The 23,804-nt window shown below is 44.9% G+C and overlaps 1 protein-coding gene across 1 annotated transcript in view; it reads right to left on the bottom strand.

Moving 5' to 3' along the window:
* Positions 1–262: 262 nt before the first annotated feature.
* The window catches only part of CHIT1 (chitinase 1), a 33,767-nt gene continuing 10,225 nt past the window's right edge, over positions 263–23,804 (bottom strand). The window contains 16 exon segments of the mRNA XM_070384715.1: positions 263–333; positions 336–483; positions 485–507; positions 1,081–1,179; positions 1,182–1,206; positions 2,856–2,895; positions 2,897–2,967; positions 6,377–6,394; positions 6,396–6,535; positions 14,613–14,628; positions 16,905–17,025; positions 17,697–17,716; positions 17,718–17,825; positions 18,026–18,188; positions 19,866–19,922; positions 20,799–21,007. Coding sequence (XP_070240816.1) covers positions 263–333; positions 336–483; positions 485–507; positions 1,081–1,179; positions 1,182–1,206; positions 2,856–2,895; positions 2,897–2,967; positions 6,377–6,394; positions 6,396–6,535; positions 14,613–14,628; positions 16,905–17,025; positions 17,697–17,716; positions 17,718–17,825; positions 18,026–18,188; positions 19,866–19,922; positions 20,799–21,007 — 1,329 coding nt within the window.

Consider the following 23,804-nt stretch of genomic DNA (forward strand, 5'->3'; position numbering starts at 1 on the left):
GTGCTCAGATAGCCTCTGTAAATTATCACATCTGAGGACAGTGAGGTGCAAGCCAAAGATTTATTTTTCAAGTAAAATAAGGCAGCCCAGGAAGAGCAGAACGGGGCTGCTGACAGAGGCTGCCCAAGGCTGAGAACAGAAAGCTTGGATGAGGAAAGACGCAGGAAGCCTGACTGTAGCCACCAGGGAGCGCTAGGGAGGTGGGTTGGGGAATGGTCCTGGGCCCTTACCCAGGTGCTGGGGCTGAAGGGGCCTTGGAGACTCAACTCCAGGTGCAGAGTTTGCAAGAGGAGCTGAATACCAGGCTCCTCGGGCTGCTTTGCTGGAACAACCACCCCCTGTACAACTGTAGTAACTGGACCGCTCCAGAGGGTTGGGGTGAAGCCCATCAGCTTTGCCCTGGCATGAAGCGTCTTTTCCAAGGCTGGAACCATGCTCAGGTTCAGAGGGCTGGGGTGGTGCAGAAACATCAGGTTCTGGGGGGGTCTAAAGGCATATATGGAAGACCTGGGGAAACAGCAATGATTCAAACAAGACTCCTCCAAAAGATCTCAAACCCACAGGCCAACACACAGACAGCACAGTCAGTAGGCCGTAGTCAGGCAGCAGTTCAACATGCCATGGCCTAGGGCAGGGAAAGTCAGACACCCCAGGCAGAGAACAGCCATTCCTACAGCTGGAGCACAGCTCTACAGGAAACACCAGGGCTGCAAGTGCCACAAGTGGCCATCATGTGCAGACCCAACCAAGTAACGGTGAGGGCCAGTGGGGGCCACACTGAAGGCTGAGCACAGGCTTCCTCCTTGAGAAGACAGGCTGAGCGCCCTCTGCAGGGAAGCGCTGGTCACCAACACCCTTGGCCAGCACCGGCACAATCATAAGGAGGAAGAAGAAAGTGTGAAAAGAGAACGGTTGCAACAGCTTCCTCAGCTCCTGGGGGAAGAATTTGAGAAATCACAGTACTGGGGCAATTATTTCCTCAGAAGAAGCCAGAACCTAAGGTTCAGGGAGGTGGGGCGGGGAGGGGGGTATTCATACTTTACCCAGAATTTTGCCTCTGGCTCCTAGCCCCTTACTCACTCAATTCCTACTGCAATGTCTTGATGAGGGGATACCAACTCTGGTTACAGAAGAGGCCAGCAAAATCATCTGTGTCCAGTTTCCAAACCATGGACCCTGCAGTGCTCTCTGTTTCAGAAAGCTGAGCTGTGTGAGGGTGAGACCGTGGTGGAGGAGCCCGGGGAAGCCTGGGCAGAAGCCCAGAGCCAGCTTTCTCATCTACGCAGAGTTCTCTTCTCCACACCCCCACAGGACCACGAGTCCTGATTCCTGCTAGGAATGATTCATTCTGGAATCTTATGCATAATATAAGCACAGTGGGGGTGGGCATGAGGGTAGGGGTATGAGGAATATATAGGTTTGTGGCCTTCCTTAGACTGGAAGCCTTAACATCTCAGCCTTTTCTGTTTGGGGTGCTGTCTGCTAATTGTGAGGAGTTCAGTTACCATAGGGAATGACTAAGCTTCCCCAAAGACCTGAATCCATTTCATCTTCACGTATTTTTCCATCCCAAGGGCCTTCTGTCCCCCACCAGTTCTCTGGGGCTTCTTTAGGGGATGGCTGTGTGTCCCTTCCGAGTAGGCTTTCCTGGCCCCAGCCCGTTAGGGGGCCAAGGCTTACCTCTAGTGTGGTGCTGGCGTTAGAAGGTAGGGGTGGTCTGGCCCCAGTCTCCCTCCCTTTTGACACCAGTCCCCACTCAGGCCTCCAACTTGTTCTCAGAGGCCATCTTCCCCTTTCCCCTCCACCATGTCCTTCTCTTGCACTTTCCTCCCCAGAAGGCCCAGCTTCCCTGCTTTAAGACTTCCACAAAAGGTCTTCCACCACAATCCATCCTCTCATTTTCCCCAGCCAGGATCATGCTTCCTCCTCAGTTCCTCCAGGGCATTTTGTCTACACCTCCGGAAGAACCTGCCTCTGTCTGCCCTTCATAACTGACATGAGACACGAAGATGAACAAATGCAGGTCCCTCTACAGGAACCGACGACCTCACTGAGGAGAAAGACGTGGAGACAAGTAAATTACTCAAGTTTTGAGCCACCAACTTTGGGCAGCAGTGGAGAGGGTGTCATGTAAGTAAATCAAAGGGTCTATAATTTGAACATTCACCAAATATTGTCAATGGATTGAATAAAATGACATGACTTAAGGAGTTTCAAAAGGGAGGAGTTATGTGTCTACCTACGGCTGATTCAGACTTCCCTAGTGGCTCAGGTGGTAAAGCGTCTGTCTACAATGTGGGAGACCTGGATTCGTTCCCTGGGTTGGGAAGATTCCCTGGAGAAGGAAATAGCAACCCACTCCAGTACTCTTGCCTGGAAAATCCCATGGACGGAGGAGCCTGGTGTCCATGGGGTCGCAAAGAGTCAGACACGACTGAACGACTTCACTTCACTTATGGCTGATTCATGTTGAGCTTTGACAGAAAACACCAAAATTCTGTAAAGCAATTATCCTTCAATAAAAAATAAATTCATTTTTAAGATGATATGCCTTACTGTATGCATTTTTCCTCTTATATGACTGTATAATTAGTATTTAATAAAATACGAGTATTTTCAGAGTGACACTCAGTACAGAGCAGTTTTTGTCATTGTGTCTTTTCTTGCCAAGTGATAAGGGTACAGAGTGTTATCACATGGGGTTTTGTGAGATGCTGGGATATTTCTTCCTGAAGAGATATCTCTTCTTGAAGAAATAAAAGGATATTTCTTCTTGTAGAGATTCTTAATACTGTCGTTGTTTTCGACAGGCCTTGGGCACAGAACCACCTTCTCCTAGAAGGGCTGAGTCTCACCTTAGTTTTGAAGCTCTCCACATCATCAAAACCTACCCACTATGCCCTGAAAGACATAGGGCACCTTCTGGTCCTTGATTCTGTGCTCAGCAACACCCTTCCAGGAGCAGACCTGTAGGAGAAGAAGGCAGAGCTGGAAAGGCGATGAGAGGCACTGCATGCATTGTCTCCTTGTTATGAGGAGACTCAGTTCAGTTCAGTCACTCAGTCGTGTCCGACTCTTTGCAACCCCATGAACCGCAGCACGCCAGGCCTCCCTGTCCATCACCAACTCCCAGAGTTCACTCAAACTCATGTCTATCAAGTCAGTGATGCCATCCAGCCATCTCATCCTCCATCGTCCCCTTCTCCTCCTGCCCCCAATCCCTCCCAGCATCAGAGTCTTTTCCAATGAGTCAACTCTTCGCATGAGGTGGCCAAAGTACTGGAGTTTCAGCTTCAGCATCAGTCCTTCCAATGAACACCCAGGACTGATCTCCTTTAGGGTGGAATGGTTGGATCTTCTTGCAGTCCAAGGGGTTCTCAAGAGTCTTCTCCAACACCACAGTTCAAAAGCATCAATTCTTTGGTGCTCAGCTTTCTTCACAGTCCAACTCTCACATCCATATATGACCACTGGAAACACCATAGACTTGACTAGATGGACCTTTGTTGGCAAAGTAATGTCTCTGCTTTTCAATATGCCATCTAGGTTGGTCATAACTTTCCTTCCAAGGAGTAAGCATCTTTTAATTTTATGGCTGCAGTCACCATCTGCAGTGATTTTGGAGCCCAAAAAAATAAAGCCTGACACTGTTTCCCCATCTATTTTCCATGAAGTGATGGGTTCTGGCTGCGTAAAACCAGCTTGAACATCTGGAAGTTTATGGTTCACGTATTGCAGAGGCCTGGCTTGGAGAATTTTGAGCATTACTTTACTAGCATGTGAGACAAGTGCAATTGTGTGGTAGTTTGAGCATTCTTTGGCATTGCCTTTCTTTGGCATTGGAATGAAAACTGACCTTTTCCAGTCCTGTGGCCTCTGCTGAGTTTCCCAAACTTGCTGGCATATTGAGTGCAGCACTTTCACAACATCATCTTTCAGGATTTGAAATAGCTCAACTGGAATTCCATCACCTCCACTAGCTTTGTTCGTAGTGATGCTTTCTAAGGCCCACTTGACTTCACATTCCAGCATGCCTGGCTCTAGGTGAGTGATCAACATCGTGATTATCTGGGTCGTGAAGATCTTTTTTATACAGTTATTCTGTGTATTCTTGCCATCTCTTGTTAATATCTTCTGCTTCTGTTAGGTCCACACCATTTCTGTCCTTTATCGAGCTCATATTTGCATGAAATGTTCCCTTGGTATCTCTAATTTTCTTGAAGACATCTCTAGTCTTTCCCATTCTGTTGTTTTCCTCTATTTCCTTTCATTGATTGCTGAGGGAGACTTTCTTATCTCTCCTTGTTACTCTTTGGAACTCTGCATTCAGATGCGTATATCTTTCCTTTTCTCCTTTGCTTTTCACTTCTCTTCTTTTCACAGCTTTTTGTAAGAGCTCTCCAGACAGCCATTTTGCTTTTTTGCATTTCTTTTCCATGGGGATGGTCTTGATCCCTGTCTCCTGTACAATGTCATGAACCTCCGTCCATAGTTCATCAGGCACTCTGTCTATCAGATCTAGGCCCTTAAATCTATTTCTTACTTCCACTATATAATCATAAGGGATTTGATTTAGGTCACACCTGAATGGTCTAGTGGTTTTCCTACTTTCTTCAATTTAAGTCTGAATTTGGCAATAAGAAGTTCATGACCTGAGCCACAGTCAGCTCCTGGTCTTGTTTTTGCTGACTGTATAGAGCTTCTCCATCTTTGGCTGCAAAGAATGTAATCAATCTGATTTCAGCGTTGACCACCTGGTGATTACCATGTGTAGAGTCTTCTCTTCTGTTTTTGGAAGAGGGTGTTTGCTATGACCAGTGCATTTTCTTGGCAAAACTCTATTAGCCTTTGCCCTGCTTCATTCCGTACTCCAAGGCCAAATTTGCCTGTTACTCCAGGTGTTTCTTGACTTCCTACTTTTGCATTCCAGTACCCTATAATGAAAAGGACATCTTTTTTGGGTGTTAGTTCTAAAAGGTCTTGTAGGTCTTCATAGAACCATTCAACTTCAGCTTCTTCAGCGTTACTGGTTGGGGCATAGGCTTGGATTACTGTGATATTGAATGGTTTGCCTTGGAAATGAACAGAGATCATTCTGCATTTTTGAGATTGCATCCAAGTACTGCATTTCGGACTCTTTTGTTGACCATAATGGCTACTCCATTTCTTCTAAGAGATTCCTGCCCACTGCCGCTGCAGTCGCTTCAGTCATGTCCGACTCTGTGCAACCCCATGGACTGCAGCCTACCAGGCTCCTCCATCCATGGGATTTTCCAGGCAACAGTACTGGAGTGGGATGCCATTGCCTTCTCTGTTCCTGCCCACAGTAGTAGATATAATGGTCATCTGAGTTAATTTCACCCATTCTAGTCCATTTTAGTTTGCTGATTCCTAGAATGCCGACGTTCACTCTTAGCATCTCCTGTTTGACCACTTCCAATTTGCCTTGATTCATGGACCTAGCATTCCAGGTTCCTATGCAATAATGCTCTTTACATGATCAGACCTTGCTTCTACCACCAGTCACATCCACAACTGAGTATTGTTTTTGCTTTGGCTCCATCCCTTCATTCTTTCTGGAGTTATTTCTCCACTAATCTCCAGTAGTATATTGGGCACTTACCGACCTGGGGAGTTCCTCTTTCAGTATCCTATCATTTTGCCTTTTCATACTGTTCATGGGGTTCTCAAGGCAAGAATACTGAAGTGGTTTGCCATTTCCTTCTCCAGTGGACCACATTCTGTCAGACCTCTCCACCATGACCCACCCATCTTGGGTGGCCCCACATGGCATGGCTCAGTTTCATTGAGTTAGACAAGGCTGTGGTCCATGTGATCAGATTGGCTAGTTTTCTGTGATTATGGTTTCAGTGTGTCTGCCCTCTAATGCCCTCTCGCAACACCTACCGTCTTACTTGGGTTTCTCTTGCCTTGGATGTGGGGTATCTCTTCAGGAATGCTCCAGCAAAGCGCAGCCACTCCTCCTTACCTTGGACCAGGTCACCCGTCTGACCTTGAATGTGGAGTAGCTCCTTTCGGCCCTCCTGCGCCCTTGCAGCTGCCACTCCTCGGACGTGGGATAGCTCCTCTCAGCCACTCCTGTGCCATCGCAGCCTGGCACTCTTGGTCCCATGAGGAGACTAGAGACTAAAAATTCATGTCTGAGAAGCCTGGAGAACCGAGGAAGTTCTAGACTGAGTGATCTAGAACTGTGGATTTAGTGAGGCACCTGGGCTTAAGGATAAAACCAAAAGGACATACATGGGATGGAATTTATCAGACCAGAATTCACTATGCCTGGCATCCTAGTTCAGAAGTTATGGGAGAAGGAGCCCCTGCTCTGCACAGTACTCAGGGTGGTTCTGGGTTTTCTTACTTCATGGTAAGCTAGCAGTCTTTGGTTCCCCTCCATCTTTGGTGAAGGGATCAGGAATTCCATGCCCTGTGGCTTGAGCCCTCACTGTGGTGTCCAACGAGGAGGCCAGGGTAAAGGATCGTCCGTAGGTGGGCATAGCCACCATTGTGTGGCAGAGTCCTGGTAGTAGATGAGGAGTGTCAGGGTTAATTTTCTTTGCCTTCAAACTGGGTCTGCTCATCCAAGGCTGGTGGCTCCAGAGGAGTTTCATGAACCTTTACTGGGGCTCCAACCCTGCCCCCATCTTCTTTAGATCCTATCTTAGACCCTCAACCCAGTGAGAGAAGCTACATGGACCTATAGCCAAGGGCTTGGGCTCTGGAGTCTGATGGTCATTGACTGAGTAAATATTTATTGAAGGCTTGCTGTGTGCCAGGTACTGTCCTAGATGCTTGGGATAACTCAGTGAGCAAAGATCCCTGCCTTACTCAGCAACTTATTTGACTGCTAAGCCTCAGCCTTCCTATCTATAAAATGGAAGTAATAAAAGTATTTGTCTCTAAGAGCATTGTGAAAATTAAAAGATATAATGCATGTATAAGATCTAAGACAATGCAATAAAGGGGAGCTGTGATTATGATCATTACAATCACTGCTGTTTCACCTTCAGTACAAGAGCAGAGAATTTTATTTATCTCTGTATCCCCAGTGCCTAGAACAACACCTGACACTGAGATGCACGAATAGAACAAATGAGCACAGGGCTTCTTCACCACCTCTGCACAAGGCCTTCTCCCATCGTGTACTGCTTGACATAACGCCCCCAGGCTTACAACATGAGGAGGTACACCATACAGCCCTGTAAAATAAACAAATAATGAAGACTCTTCCTTGCCAGGATGATGGGTTCATTTTCTCCAACAAGCCATTCTGCTTTAGTCCAGATTTCCTAGTTACTCTAGCAACCTCTTAGCACTTAGGTTATTTTCACTGTACTGACTGACGTGTATTTCTTTTTGATGGTCTGTAAGATTTACCTCTTTGATCAAATTAGAGCTTTCTGAAAGCAGAGATCAGAGCACCCTGCTAAGCTCTGTGGCGTTTTTATCCAAATTTGGAAAATTCACCCCTCTGATCAGAAGCAGTCTGACAGGGCACACAGTACGCAGAGTAGAAGGCCTCTTTGTAGGAGGGGAAAGGCCTCCATTCCCCCAGATTGACCCAGAGCACACAGTTTGGAGGGCACCATGCCAGTGGGGGTTCTACCCCTCACTTCTCAACTGAAGGGCTTTGTGTGTCTCCCCACATACCCGGGCTGGCTTCCCCTGGGACCCATACAGTTTTCCAGGTGAGAGTGGAGGGTTGGGCTGTGTGAGATCTAGACATCTGGCCCCAGTGCCTAAAGAAGTATACTTTATTTGTGAAAAGTCACACAAGTCCTAAAGGTTCCACCTAGCTGACACACAAAGATGTGGGCTCCTCAGAATTAACAAATATTTTAATTTAGGACACTTTGTTGTTCTTGTTTATGCTAAGAAGGAGAAATGATATGGCCAGTCTTGACTTTTAAAACATAGAATGGGCTTATAAAACCATCTAGCCTACTCAGTGAGGAAGAGCTGGGCAGGAAACCCCCCCACCCCTACCCCAGTCTGGATTCAGGTCTGCCCTTTCCAGGGACTGGGGTGGGGTAGGGGTGGCTCTTCCCTGAGTGACGTCCCCTGAGATGCTGTCAACTTGGGAAAGCTCTTGCCTGTTAAAGCACTTTCCAGAATGTCAGTTAGTGACAAGGAGCAAAAGTTATCCATTATTGTGAAGGAAACGGGATTGAGGGTATATGAAGGGAGCAGGAACCATTTGAACTGAAAACTTGAGCTCAAAGACAGCCTCCCAAATAGTCACTGGTTTATATGATACTGTTAGATTGGTTTATTGTGTCTAATATAAGCCAAAATGCTACACATTCTGTCACATCAAGAAGAATAAAATACCTAGGAATAAACCTACCTAAGGAGACAAAAGACCTGTACTCAGAAAGCATGAAAGCTGGCACCTGCATGGAACACTAAAAACCAACTTTTATTATCTACAAGAAGTGCCTATCTTAACACTGAACGTTAGTGAAGACTTTAAAGGAAAACATGACAGTCTGGTTGAAAAGGTAAAAGACTTTTTGAGCACTTTGTGATCTCGCTAAAGGCTACACGCAGCCAAATGATTCCACCTTCTTCAGCTTTGTATCTGCATAGGTCCATTTTCATATGACTCTCTTCTAAATCCAAGTTTTTAACTACTTTTGTTCCAAAAATAATTTTTTTATATGAATCCTATACAAAAGTTAAGGTCTGCCTAGTCAAGGGTATGGTTTTTCCAGTGGTCATGTATGGATGTGAGAGTTGGACTGTGAAGAAGGCTGAGTGCCGAAGAACTGATGCTTTTGAACTGTGGTGTTGGAGAAGACTCTTGAGAGTCCCTTGGACTGCAAAGAGATCCAACCAGTCCATTCTAAAGGAGATCAGTCCTGGGTATTCATTGGAAGGACTGATGCTGAAGCTGAAACTCCAATACTTTGGCCACCTCATACAGAGAGTTGACTCATTGGAAAAGACCCTGATGTTGGGAGGGATTGGGGGCAGGAGGAGAAGGGGACGACAAAGGATGAGATGGCTGGATGGCGTCACTGACTCGATGGACATGAGTCTGACTGAACTCCGGGAGTTGGTGATGGACAGGGAGGCCTGGCGTGCTGCGATTCATGGGGTCGCAAAGAGTCAGACACGACTGAGCAACTGAACTGAACTGATACAAAAGTTTATAACTAGCTTCTCTCTCTCTCTCTCTCTCTCTCTATCGGGGATTTAAAGAAGCAAAGACATTTAAGTATCCCTTACAAGAAGGAGTCTGGGGGTAGGTGGTTCTAGAATCATTATAGTAGTTAAACTACATCATAAAGGATCCAGCCTCCTTCTGTCTTTCCTTTATTATCCTCCTCAGATGGTCGACTCTTTCTTTTTTCCTGGTGCTTCTCATCTCACTAACCAGTTTCTTAGCTGGAAACTTTAATGCTACATAGCAAATGGTAATACGTCCTGTGTAAGTAAATTAGTGTATCTATTAAAAATTGAAACATGGAATTTAAGGAATCCCTTGTGGCTCAGCTGGTAAAGAAACCACCTGCAATGTGGGAGACCTGGGTTCGATCCCTGGGTTGGGAAGATCCCCTGGAGAAGGGAAAGGCTACCCACTCCAGTATACTGGTCTGGAGAATTTCGTGGACTGTATAGTTCATGGGGTTGCAAAGAGTCAGAGTTGATTGAATGAATTTCAGTCACTGAAAACTATAAGATGCTGATGAAAGAAATCAAAGAAGACACAAACAGATGGAAAGATATATCATGTTCATGGATTGGGAGAATTAATATAGTCAAAATGTCTATATTACTCAAAGCAAACTACAGATTCAATGCAATCCCTATCAAATTACCAACATCATTTTTCACAGAACTAGAACAAAAAATCTCAAAATTTGTAAGAAGAAACAAAAAACCCCAAATACCCAAAGCAATCTTGAGAAGGAAAAGTGGAGCTGGAGGAATCAAGCTCCTGACCTCAGACTATACTACAAAGCTACAGTCATCAAAATAATACAGTGCTGGTGCAAAAATAGAAATAGAGATCAATGGAACAGGATAGAAAACCCAGAAATAAACCTACGCATTTATGATCAATTAATCTATGACAACAGAGGCAAGATTACAATATTGGAAAGATCCCTTCAACAAAGGTACTGGGAAAACAGGACAGCCACGTGTTAAAAAATGAAATTAGATCTTTCTTTAACTCATTTACAAAAATAAGCTCAAAATGGATTAAAGACCTAAATGTGAGACCAGACACTAAAGATCTCCTAGAGGAAAACATAGGCAGAACACTATCTGACATAAATCACAGCAACATCTTTTTCAATCCATCTCCTAGAACAATGGAAATAAAAACAAAAATAAACAAATGGGACCTACTTAAACTCAAAAGTTTTTCTTTTGAAAACTTAACCAAGTTTTCAAAAGAAAACAATAAACAAAATGAAAAGACAACCCACTGATTGGGAGAAAACATTTGCAAATGATTTGACTGGTAAGAGATTAGTCTCCAAAATTTATAAACAGCTTATAAGGCTTAACAGCATCAAAGCAAACAATCCACTCAAAAAATGTGTAGAAGACCTAAACAGATATTTCTTTAAAAACAAAATACAGATGGTCAATAGGCACATGAAAAGATGTTCAACATCACTAACTATTCAGTTCAGTTCAGTTCAGTCACTCAGTCGTGTCTGACTCTTTGCGACCCCATGAATCACAGCACGCCAGGCCTCCTTGTCCATCACCAACTCCCAGAGTTCACTCAAACCCACGTCCATCGAGTCAGTGATGCCATCCAGCCATCTCATCCTCTGTCGTCCCCTTTTCCTCCCACCCCCAATCCCTCCCAGCATCAGAGTCTTTTCCAATGAGTCAACTCTTCGCATGAGGTGGCCAAAGTACTGGAGTTTCAGCTTTAGCATCATTCCTTCCAAAGAACACCCAAGACTGATCTCCTCTAGAATTATTAGAGAAATGAAAATCAAAAATACAATGAGATATCACCTCACATCAGCCAGAATGGTTATCTCCAAAAAAATCCACAAAAATGCTGGAGAGGATGTGGAGAGAAGGAACCCTCCTACACTGTTGCTGGGAATGTAAATTGGTACAGCTACTATAGAGAACAATATGGTGGTCCTTGAATAACTAAAATTATAGCTACCCTTAGATAAGGTGTTATGTCCAACTCTTTGCAACCCCAAGGATTGTAGCCTACCAGTCTATGAAATTCTCCAGGCAAGAATACTGGAGGGGGTAGCCATTCACTTCTCCAGAGAGCTACCATATGACCCTGCAATCCCACCCCTGGGCATATATCCAGAGAAAAACATGATTTGAAAAGATACATGCATCCCAATGTTCATTGCAGCACTGTTTACAACAGCCAAGACATGGAAGCAATCTAAATGTCCATCAACAGATGAATGGCTAAACAGGATATGGTGGGTGTGTGTGTGTGTGTGTGTGTGTGTAAGAATGAAATGATGCCATTGGCAGCCACATGGATGGACATAGAAAGCTCATACTGAGTGTAGTACATCAGACAGAGAAGAGGAAATATCATATGACATCCCTTATATGTAGAACCTAAAAAGAAATGATACAAATGAACCTACTACAAAACAGAAAGAGACTCACTTAGAAAGTGAGACATGGTTGCTGGGGGAAAGGATAGTTAGGGAGTTTGGGATGAACATGTACACACTGTTATATTTTAAATGGATAATCAACAAGGACCTACTGTATAGCACATGGAACTCTGCTCAATGTTATGTGGCATTGGATAGTAAGGAAGCTTTGGGGGAGAATGGATGGACACATGTATATGTTGTGGCTGAGTCCCTGTACTCTTCACCTGAAACTATCACAATATTGTTAATCAGCTATTGCTGTTCAGTCGCTCAGTCATGTCCGACTGTTTGCAACCCAATGAACTGCAGCACAACAGACTTCCTTATTCTTTACTATTTCTGGGAGTTTGCTCAATCTCATGTCCATTGAATTGGTGATGCCAGCCAACCATCTCATCTTCTGTCATCCCCTTCTCCTCCTGCCTTCAGTCTTTCCCAGCATCAGGGCCTTTTCCAATGAGTCAGCTCTTTGCATCAGGTTGTCAAAGTGTTGGAGTTCCAGCTTCAGCATCAGTCCTTCCAGTGAATGTTCAGGGTTGATTTCCTTTAGGATTGACTGGTTTAATCTCCTTGCAGTAGAAGGGACTCTCAAGGGTCTTTTTCAGCACCACAGTTAGAAACCATCAATTCTTTGACACTCAGACGTTTTTATGGTCCAACTCACATCTGTACATGACTACTATAAAAATCATAGATTTGGCTATACAAACCTTTGTTGGTGAAGTGATATCCTGCCTTTTAATACTCTGTCTAGATTTGTCATAGCTTTCCTTCCAAGGAGCAAGCATCTTTTAATTTCATGGCTGCATTGATTTTGGAATTAAAAAAAAAAGTCTGTTACTGTTTCCATTGTTTCCCCATCTATTTGCCATGAAGTGATGGGACTGGATGCCATGACCTTATTTTTTGAATGTTGAGTTTTAAGCCTGCTTTTTCACTCTCCTCTTTCACCTTCATCAAGAAGCCCCTTAGTGCCTCTTCACTTTCTGCCATAAGAGTCGTAACATTGCATATCAGAGGTTATTGGTATTTATCCCGGCAATCTTTATTCCATCTCGAGCTTCATCCAGACCAGCATTCACATGGTGTGCTCTACATATACGTTAAATAAGGAGGGTGACAACAAATAGCCTTGATACTCCTTTCCAAATTTGGAACCAGTCCATTTTTCCATGTCTAGTTCTAACTGTTACTTCTTGACCTGCATATATATTTCTCAAGAGGCAGGTAAGGTGGTCTGGTCTTCCCATCTCTTTAAGAATTTTCCATAGTTTGGTGTGATCCACACAGTCAAAAGCTTTAACAATGAAGCAGAAGTAGATATTTTTCTGGAATTCCCTTGCTTTCTCTAGGATCCAATGAATGTTGGCAATTTGATCTCTGATTCCTCTGCCTTTTCTAAATCTAGCATGTATATCTTAAAGTTCTTTGTTCACAAACTGTTGAAGCTTAGCTTGAAGGATTTTGAGCATCACTTTGCTAGCATGTGAAATGAGTGCAATTGTGTGGTAGTTTGAACATTCTTTGGCATTACCCTTCTTTGTGGTTGGAATGAAAACTGACCTTTTCCAGTCCTCTGACCACTGCTGAGTTTTCCAAATTTCTAATGGCATATTGAGTGCAGCACTTTAATAGCATAATCTTTTAAGATTTGAAATAGCTCAGCTGGAATTCCATCACCTCCACTAGCTTTGTTTGTAGTAATGCTTCCTAAGGTCCACTTGACTTCACACTCCAGCACGTCTGAATGTAGGTGAGTGATGATACCACTGTGGTTATCCCAGTCATTAAAACCTTTTTTGTATAGTTCCTCTGTGTATTCTTGCCTCCTCTTCTTAATATCTTCTGCTTCTGATAGGTCCATATTGTTTCTATCCTTTATTGTGCCCTTTTTTGCATGAAATATCCCTTGGTATCTCTAATTTTTCTTGATGAGATCTCTAGCCTTTACCATTCTATTGTTTTCCTCTATTTCTTTGCACTCTTCACTTAAAGCCTTCTTATCTCTCCTTGCTATTATTTGGAACTCTGCATTCAGATGTGCATCTTCCTTTTTCTCCTTTGCCTTTAGCTTCTCTTCTTTTCTCAGCTATTTGTAGGCCTCCTTAGATAACCATTTCCCTTTTTGCATTTCCTTTTCTTGGGGATGGCTTTGGTCACTGCCTCCTGTACAGTGATAGGAACCTCTGTCAGTAGCTCTTCAGGCACTCTGCCAGATCTAACCCCTAATCTTCCAGATCTAACCCCTTGGCCCTATTTGTCACTCCCGCTGTATAAGCATAAGAGATTTTACTGAGGTCATACCTGAGTGGCTTAGTGGTTTTCCCTGCTTTCTTCAACTTAACTCTGATTTTGCAATAAGGAGCTGATGATCTGAACCACAGTCAACTTCAAGTCTTGTTTTTGCTGACTGCATAGAGTTTCTTCACCTTTGGCTGCAAAGAATGTAATCATCTAATTTTGATATTGACATCTGGTGATGACCATGTGTAGAGTTCTCTCTTGTGTTGTTGGAAGAGGGTGTTTGCTATGACCTGTATGTTCTCTTGCCAAAACTCTGTTAGGCTTTGCCTTGCTTCATTATGTACTCCAAGGCCAAACTTGACTGTTACTCCAGGTATCTCTTGACTTCCTACTTTTGCTTTCCAGTCCCCTATTATGATAAGGACATCCTTTGGGGGTGTAGGTTCTAGAAGGTCTTGTAGGTCTTCATAGAACTGTTAAACTCCAGCTTCTTTGGCATTAGTGTTGGGGTACAGGATTGAATTACAGATATTCAATTCCAGATATTCAAGCTGAATTTAGAAAAGGCAGAGGAACCAGAGATCAAATTGCCAATATCCATTGGATCATTGAAAAAGCAAGAAAGTTCCAGAAAAACATCTACTTCTGCTTTATTGACTATGCCAAAGCCTTTGACTGTATGGATAACAACAAACTCTGGATAACTCTTAAAGAGATTGGAATACCAGACCACCTTACCTGCCTCTTCAGAAATCTGTATGCAGGTCAGGAAGCAACAGTTAGAACTGGACATGGAACAACAGACTGTTCCAAATTGGGAAAGAAGTAAGCCAAGGCTGTATATTGTCACCCTGCTTATTTAACTTATATGCAGAGTACATCATAAGAAATGCTGGGCTGGATAAAGCACAAGCTGGAATCAAGATTGCCAGGAGAAATATCAATAACCTCAGATATTCAGATGACACCACCCTTATGGCAGAAAGTGAAGAACTAATGAGCCTCTTGATGAAAATGAAAGAGGAGAGTGAAAACGTTGGATTAAAGCTCAACATTCAAAAACTAAGATCATGGCATCCAGTCCCACCACTTCATGGGAAGTAGATGGGGAAACAGTGGAAACAGTGTCAGACTTTATTTTGGGGGGCTCCAAAATCATTGCTGATGGTGATTGCAGCCATGAAACTAAAAGACGCTTACTCCTTGGAAGCAAAGTTATGACCAACCTAGACAGCATATTAAAAAGCAGAGACGTTACTTGGCCAGTGAAGGTCTGTCTAGTCAAAGCTATGGTTTTTCCAATAGTCATGTATGGATGTGAGAGTTGGACTATAAAGAAAGCTGAGCATTGAAGAATTGATGATTTTGAACTATGGTATTGGAGAAGACTCTTGAGAGTCCCTTGGACTGCAAGGAGATCAAACCAGTCAATCCTTAAGGAAATCAGTCCTGAATATTCATTGGAAGAACTGATGCTTAAGCTCCAATAATCTGGTCACCTGATGCAAAGAACTGACTCATTTGAAAAGACCCTGATGCTGGGAAAGATTGAAGGCAGGAGGAGAAGGGGACAACAGAGGATGAGATGATTGGATGGCATCACCAGTGCAATGGACATGAGTTTGAGTAAGCTCTGGGAGTTGGTGATGGACAGGGATGCATGGCATGCTGCAGTCCATGGGGTCACAAAGAGTAGACATGACCGAGTGACTGAACTGAACTGAACTGACTGTGATATTAAATGGTTTGCTTCAGAAATGAACTAAGACCATTCTGTCATTTTTGAGATTGCACCCAAGTACTGCATTTCTGACTCTTTTGTTGACTATGAGGGCTACTCCATTTCTTCTAAGGGATTCTTGCCTACAGTCGTAGATGTATTCATTATCTGAATTAAATTTTCCCATTCCCATCCATTTTAGTTCACTGATTCCTAAAATATTGATGTTCACTCTTGTTCCTGCTTGACCACATCCAATTTACCTTGATTCATGGACCTAGCATTCCAGGTTTCTATGCAATATTGGTATTTACAGCATTTGACTTTGCTTTCACCACTGGACATATCCACAGCTGGGAGTAATTTCCTCTTTGGCTCAGCCTCTTCATTGCTTCTGGAGCTATTTCTCTGCTCCCCTCCAGTAGCATCTTTGACACCTACTGACCTGGGCAGTTCATCTTTTAGTGTCTTATCTCTTTGCCTTTTTATATTGTTCATGGGGTTCTCAAGGAAAGAATTCTGAAGCAGTTTGCCATTCTCTTCTCCTGTAGACCACAGCTTGTCAGAACTCTCCACCATGACTCATCTGTCTTGGGTGACCCTACATGGCATGGCTCATGGTTTCATAAAGTTACACAAAGCTATGATCCATGTGATCATTTTGGTTAGTTTTCTGTGATTTTGGTTTTCATTTTGTCTCCCCTCTGATGGAGGAGGATAAGAGGCTTATGCAAGCTCCCTGATGGAAGGGGCTAGCTGTGGGGAAAACTGTGTCTTGCTCTGGCAGGCAAGGCCATGCCCAGTAAATCTTTAATCCAATTTTCTGCTGTTGAGTGAGGTTATGTTCCCTTGCTGTAGTTTGGCCTGAGGCCAAACTATGGTAGGGGTCATTGTGACCTTCTCCAAAGGGACTTATGCCAGTTCACCATGCCTCCCAAGACTGCTGCTGTCTGTGTCCCTGACCCTGCGGCAGCCCACTGTTGACCCACGCCTCCACCAGAGACTCCCAAACACTTGCAGGCAAGTCTGGCTCAGTCTCTTTTGGGGTTACTGCTCCTTTATCCTGTGTCCTGGTGCACACAAGGTTTTGTTTGTGCCCCTCCGAGTCTTGTTCCCCAGTCCTGTGGAAGTTTCTCCTCGGCAGTGACATGCAACAGGAAAATAAAGCAAACAAACAAGCATGAAACAGACAAATCCTGTCTTCTCCATGCCTTGCTTGGTATCCTGCTTTTCCCTTCCATTAGGTTTCTTAAGGCTGGAAAGGGGCCACTGGAAAGGGCCTGTGCAGGGCGTTTTCTATCACTTCACACCTTGAGTCTGTCCATGACCCCACACGCTCCCTGCCTCTTACAGAGGGAGCTGTCGTGCCCTGTAGTCTTCTTCCAAGAGCCATGGAAGTCATAGGCCATCAGGCTTTGGAAATCCAGGTTCCTGCATGAGGCATGGGAAGAGAGTGTGAGGGGCTAGTGAGTAGGGTGGAGCTCTCCCCCTTGCTCACTCCTTCCTTCCCTGCACGGTGTGTGGCCTGGGGAGAGACCAGCCAGCCACACGCTGGGTGGTGGGAGCAGGCTCTCTCTGGCTCTGGGAGACACGAGACCCTGGTGGCACTCCCCAGTCACTGCATTATCCAGGCCATTCTCATTCTTGGCAGCTCGAGTCTTTAGCATGCTCCCCCATCTGTCCCCTCAGCACCCTCAGGACAGAGTCCATTCAGGATGCCTTATGCTATTTTGAAGGGAAATCTAGTTCAGCATTTCTCAAATTTTAGTTGTACAAATAAATTACCTGAGAATCTCATTACGGTAAAGGTTCTGATTCTATAGGTTTGGGGTGGGAAGGAGCTAGACAACTCATTCTCCTAGAGATGCTAAGGGCTTCCCTCTTTCCCCTCCCAGGAGTATTTCAAGACTGAATTCTTAAGGGAAGGTCCAGGGCTCCAAAGAGAGGGACTCCAGAGGAGTGAAGTAGCAGATATGGTAAGCAAATCCTTTCTGGGTCTGCTGGTGTACAGGTGAATCCCCACTCTGAGGGAGGCTTAGCTTGCCCTTGGTCTCTCTCCCCTGCAGAGAACACAGAGTCCACGCCATCTGCCTGAGACTCACAGAGCAATTTTGTCCCCCTCATTCATATCCAGCTTCTTTGTAGGGTCGTCCTGCTGGGATGGCTCAGCTCAGCAGAAGGCATGCCTTCCTTGAGGTCTGGGCTTCCTGCTGAAAGGCATTGACCAGGTCCTGCAAGAGTAGCTCAGAGTAAACACACAGGCAGGGACCATGTAGCACAGTGAACCCCAAGCAAATTTTCCCATGCAGGAATCTGAAAACTGACCACAGGTCGATACTTTGTAGATAAATAAAGCAGCTGAGCCTGGGGCAGAGCAGCACCTATGTGTCCCCCTGACCAACTAGATCTCTCCTACCTCACCCAATCATACCTGCACCAGGGCGGTGAAGTGCTGCTTATCTGAAGGAGGGCTCCCTCAGCTTCCTGGGTACTCCCAGTCAAGGACAAGGCCATCAAAGTCATATTTGTGCAGAAACCTGATGGCTGAGTCGACAAAGGTCTGCCAGTTGTTGACTGTAGCTACCATGTCTGTCCTGGATATTCACTGGAAGGACTGATGCTGAAACTGAAACTCCCATACTTTGGCTACCTGATGCAAAGAGCTGACTCATTTGAAAAGACCCTGATGCTGGGAAAGACTGAAGGCAGGAGAAGGGGATGACAGAGGATGAGATGGCTGGATGGCATCACTGACTCGATGGACGTGAGTCTCAGTGAACTCTGGGAGTTGGTGTTGGACAGTGAGGCCTGGCGTGCTGCAGTCCATGGGATCACAAAGAGTCAGACATGACTGAGCAGCTGAACTGAACTGAACTGAAGTGAACCAAGTCCGTGAACCTGTGGGGTGATGAAGGGCAGTGTGGGCCTGTCTTCATGTGGTACAGTGGGTCATGCTTCTTCAGAGTCATGAGAGAAACTTCTCAGGATATTGGCACTCGGCTATCTAGGCCAGCACAGTGCTGGAGGCATGCTTCAGAAGCTGCTGGCTATTTGCTGGGGGGTATAGGCCTGGCTAAGGGAAAGGGACAATGTAGAAGTGTGCTCTGCCTCCAAACACTGACATCAACAGGGGCACACTGACTCACTAAGAGCTCTGCTTCCCAAAATTTCCTCCAGAAGCCTACTGCCACTTCCCTGCCCAGAGATTTATCCTACTCTGAATCAGACCTGGCTGTCAACCTAGCATGGAGGTTGGGGAAAAGAAGAGGAGTCAGTTTCTAAGATGAAGAGGAAGAGAAGCCCAGCAGGTTAGTGAGGATCTGGTAATCTTGAGAGCCTGCTGGGCTACTTCCTTGGCAGGATAACACGGTCACTTTTCTTCTAAGTCACATTTGTAGAGTGCTTCGTGGCTATTATTATTACTGTTACTAATCCAGAGCTCTTTAAAAATCCTAAGGTGCCCCAGGAACTACCCCACCACATCCCACTTTCTCAAGAAGTCCCTGGACTTCTTGGGGGTCTTGAGTTTTTAAAGACTATTTCTATCTTTATTTTTTTATTTATTAATTTGACTTGTTTAATAGCATCAGTTTTTAAGTGGGGTTTGTGTGCCCAGGAACTCCAGGTTAAGAACTCTGAATTTCAATGAAAAATCTATATAACTAGTGTTTTGGGAAGGGGAATCATAAAATTCATCAGGTTTTTAAAAGGGGTCATGATCCAAAAATATTAGAAAGACTGGCTTAAAATTTAGGGGACCACATATTTATGACTTTCTAGGAAAACTCTGATTCCAAATATACCATTCCACTATCTCCATAAATAATCAAAAATATCTTAGAAATGTCAATATTCTGCTATCCCAGCTCGATCTCACTGACTGTCTTTGACACCCAGAAAGGAAACAAAAATTCCCAGATATACTGTTTCAGAGCTCAGAAAGTACAGACATTAAATGTTGTCTGGGATTAGTTGAGACTCTCCCTCTACCCATTTCATGGAGGAAAAGGCTGAGGCCTGAGACGAGGTCAGAATCTCTGGGTCGCATTTAAAGCAAGACAATATACAATGGCCTGGAGCTAAAGCCACTCCACTGCCTCCCAGTGAGGTAGCAAGAACTCAGAAGGAAGCTCAGCTCTCAGAGTCCACTCTTCCCTCTCACCCCCCCTCACCCTGGCCACACCTCAGCATGGCTGATTCCCTGACGGGGGTCTCTCTGGCCAGTTCCCCATCAGGGACCCTGCCATGTAAAGGTGCCCACAACAACTCACTTCTGAGTGCCAAAGCTCCAGCCCCCAATGGCCAGCAGCGTCTTCAGCTTGGAATTCCTAGGGAAGACAAGAGAAGGGCCAGGATTGATCCAGCCAGATCCTGGGACTCATTTCACTAACAAGGAAGCAAGGAGACTTGCAGGGCTGATGGGGTGAGGTTCAGTTCAGTTCAGTCGCTCAGTCGTGTCCGACTCTTTGCAACCCCATGAATCACAGCATGCCAGGCAAGATTGGGGACATCTAAATCCCTATGCTCAAAATCAGTACCAGGGAAGCTCTAGATTGGGAAAGAAAAGACATATTCTGGCCTTTAAGGACCTCTTCTCTGGCTGGGGAGCTGTACACTCAAGGAACTCAGAAAGCAAGAGATCAGGGCAGATCTTCAGACAGGCTTTATTAAGGTAGTAATAACACTTGAGCTGGGCTTCCCTGGTGGCTCAGCAGGTAAAGCGTCTGCCTGAAATGCAGGAGACCTGGGTTCGATCCCTGGGTCAGGAAGATCCCCTGGAGAAGGAAATGGCAAACCACTCCAGTACTCTTGCCTGGAAAATCCCATGGACAGAGAAGCCTGGTAGACTACAGTCCATGGGATCACAAAGAGTCGGACACGATTGACCAACTTCACTTTCTTTCTTTCTTAACACTTGAGCTGAAAGATAGATTTTAGGAGAAATAAGGGCACTCATTCCCAGCAGAGGAAAAGTTTCACAATCCAGATTCCATGTAGACCTAAACTGGAAGGGCCCTAAAGAAGTCTTTATCTACACTCGCCTCTTCCATATAAGAACAAGAAGCTCAGAGAAGAGATGAGATTTGCCCAAATCCACATAGCAGGTCTGTAGCTAGATTGCAGTGCTGGGGAAGGTTTCTGGCTTTGAGAGGAGGCACCTGCTTTCTCCACCTCCCACCCTGACTCCCTCCACTGCAGCTCACATCTTCCACAAGCCATGGAATTCCTTGTAGAGTGTCTCTTCATTCCACTCTATGGAGCTGAGTTGGTGACTGTCCATGCCAGCAAAGGTACGGATGAGGTGGGTGTACAGACTGGGGTCCACATCCTTGGGTAAGAAGCAAGCAGCCCCCTCTCTGTACTGGACCCAGTTAGTGAAGTAGCAGACCAGTTTTGCAGCAGAGCCTGGCCAGTCGGGGCAAAGAAAAGAAATGGCAATCAGAAAGGCCTGCTGTGGACTGGCACCTTCTGCCTGGAGGCAGAACCTACGTCATGCCAGAGTGTGTTAAACATGGCCCTTTGTCAACTGAAGGCAGAGGCGGGACTTTTAAAACACAGCTTGGAATACTTTAGAATGTTAATTAAAACACAAATACATAAGGTAGCAGAGAGGAGGCCACAGGCGCAGGCTGAGTTTATGTTTCTTTAGTCTTGCTTCAAAGAGGTTTGCGTTTACTTTTATCCCCATGGGGTTGCAAGGAGTAGAACACGACTGAGCACCTTTCAGTTTCACTTGCAGGGCACCTGTTTATTAATATTACTGACAGAAAGTAAAAGTGTTAGTCACTCGATCGTGTCCAACTCTTTGCAACCCCATGAACTGTAGCCCTCCAGGATCCTCTGTCCATGGGACTCTCTAGGCAAGGATACTGGAGTGGGTTGCTGTTCCCTTCTTCAGGGGATCTTCTTGGCCCAGGGATCTAACCTGGTCTCCTGCATTGCAGGCAGATTCTTTACTGTCTGAGCTACTAGGGAAGCCCAAGGTTCTAATAAAAAGTGTATCTTCTCTAAGAAACGGCAGCTTGTTTCTGGCACCCTCACAGCCTGTGGAAGGAAGGACTCTGTGTGTAGGGCTTCTCCTTCCAGGTAGGAGGTTGTCTAGCAGTGATGGCTCCCACCAAAGGCAGCACTGTGTTAATTTGGCCAGAACATCAGGAAACAAGGATCTCTGCAGCTGCCAGAAATATACTTTGGGCTGATCTTCTCTTTAGCCTTGGCTTAGAGGTCCCAATCTGAAAATGACAGTTTGGTCTCTGAGGGCTTGTTTAGCCTCGAGACTATGATTGTGTGTGTTGTACAGGCCAACATTTTATGCCAGAGACTTGGCAGAGTGAGTTTGGACTGGAGCATGTCTGTGGCCGTGGTCTAGACCCTAGAATTTCGTTTTGCACAGACAGCTTCTCTCAGCAACCCCCTCCAGTCCCCATGTGAGCAAAGAGAGGATGGGGTGGGGGGGGCAGTGATGAGTGGCTATAGGAGGTGTGTGGGAACCCAGAGCATGGAAAGCTGGCTGAGACCCCCCCACCCCCAAGCCCATGGAGCACTCCCAGGAGGGGGAGTCAGAACCCTCAGGTTGTCACTGGCCCTAACCAGTGGTACCTGGGGGTGAAGTTTGCCTGAGTGATATAGAAGGAGGATTAATGACTTTCCCAAAGCAAAAGAAGGAAGGAAGGGATTAACCCATAGAACACATACCTGGGACCATCTAAGAAGAAGTCAGGAGGCTTTTTTAAAATTTTGTATCATCTTGCCATAGCATATGGAATATTGTGCATGTATTTTTGTACTATATAAGCAACGAAGTCTGGTTAACAACAGGAACCTTGGAATTTCATGCCTAGGTTGAAATCCCAACTCTGCAACTTTTTAGCCAAATAATTCAACTCTCTCCTTCATAAAATGGGAATGATGATTTTTCTTATTTCCAGGGCTATTGTGTGAATGGAGATGTGTGAAACACACAAAGGAATGTTGCCTTAGTAAGTCTGTTTTACATGCTTTACGTATATTAACATTAACCCTTCATCCACACAAGATTCTATTGTCATAAGTAAGAGTCACACAGCAAATTCCCACTGGCTATCTATTTTACATATGACACTATATAGGTTTCCATGCCACTCTCTCCATACATCCCACCCTTTCCTTCCTTCCAACCATGTCCGCAAGTCTGTTCTCTATGTCTGCATCTCCAATGCTGCACTGCAAATAGGTTCATCAGTATCATCTGTCTAGATTCCCTGCTGCTGCTGCTAAGTCGCTTCAGTTGTGTCCGACTCTGTGCGACCCCATAGACGGCAGCCCACCAGGCTCCCCCGTCCCTGGGATTCTCCAGGCAAGAACACTGGAGTGGGTTGCCATTTCCTTCTCCAATGCATGAAAGTGAAAAGTGAAAGTGAAGTCGTTCAGTCGTGTCCGACTCTAGGGACCCCATGCACTGCAGCCTACCAGGCTCCTCTGTCCATGGGATTTTCTAGGCATGAGTACTGGAGTGGGCTAGATTCCCTATATATGCATTAATATACCATATTTGGTTTTCTCTTTCTGACTTTAGGCTCTAGGTTCATCCACCTCATTAGAACTGACTCAAATGCCTTCCTTTTATGGCTGAGTAGTATTCCATTGTGTATATGTACCACAGCTTCTTTATCCAGTTATCTGTCGATGGACATCTAGGTTCTTCCATGTTCTAGCTATTGTAAATAGTGCTGCAATGAACAATGAACATGTGTCTTTTTCAATTTTGGTTTCCTCGAGGTATATGCCTAGGAATGGGATTGTTGGGCCATATGGTGGTTTTATTCGTAGTTTTTAAAGGAATTTCCATACCGTCTTCCACAGTGGCTGTATCAATTTACATCTAAACAACCATGCAAGAGTGTTCTCTTTTCTCCACACCCTTTCCAGCATTTATTGTTTGTAGACTTCGGATGATGGCCACCTGACCGGTGTGAGGTGATATCTCATTGCAGTTTTAATTTGTGTTTCTCTAATAATGAGTGATGTTGAGCATCTTTTCATGTGTTTGTTAGCCTTCTGTATGTCTTCTTTGGAGAAATGTCTGTTTAGGTCTTTTTCCCCACTTTTTGATTGGGTTGTTTGTTTTTATGGTATTGAGTTGTATGAGGTACTTTTATACTTTGGAAATTAATTTTTGTCAGTTGTTTCATTTGCTATTATTTTCTCCCATTCTGAGGGCTGTCTTTTCA

The sequence above is a fragment of the Bos mutus genome, chromosome 16 (assembly GCF_027580195.1).
Source record: "Bos mutus isolate GX-2022 chromosome 16, NWIPB_WYAK_1.1, whole genome shotgun sequence".
Taxonomy (NCBI): Eukaryota; Metazoa; Chordata; class Mammalia; order Artiodactyla; family Bovidae; genus Bos; species Bos mutus.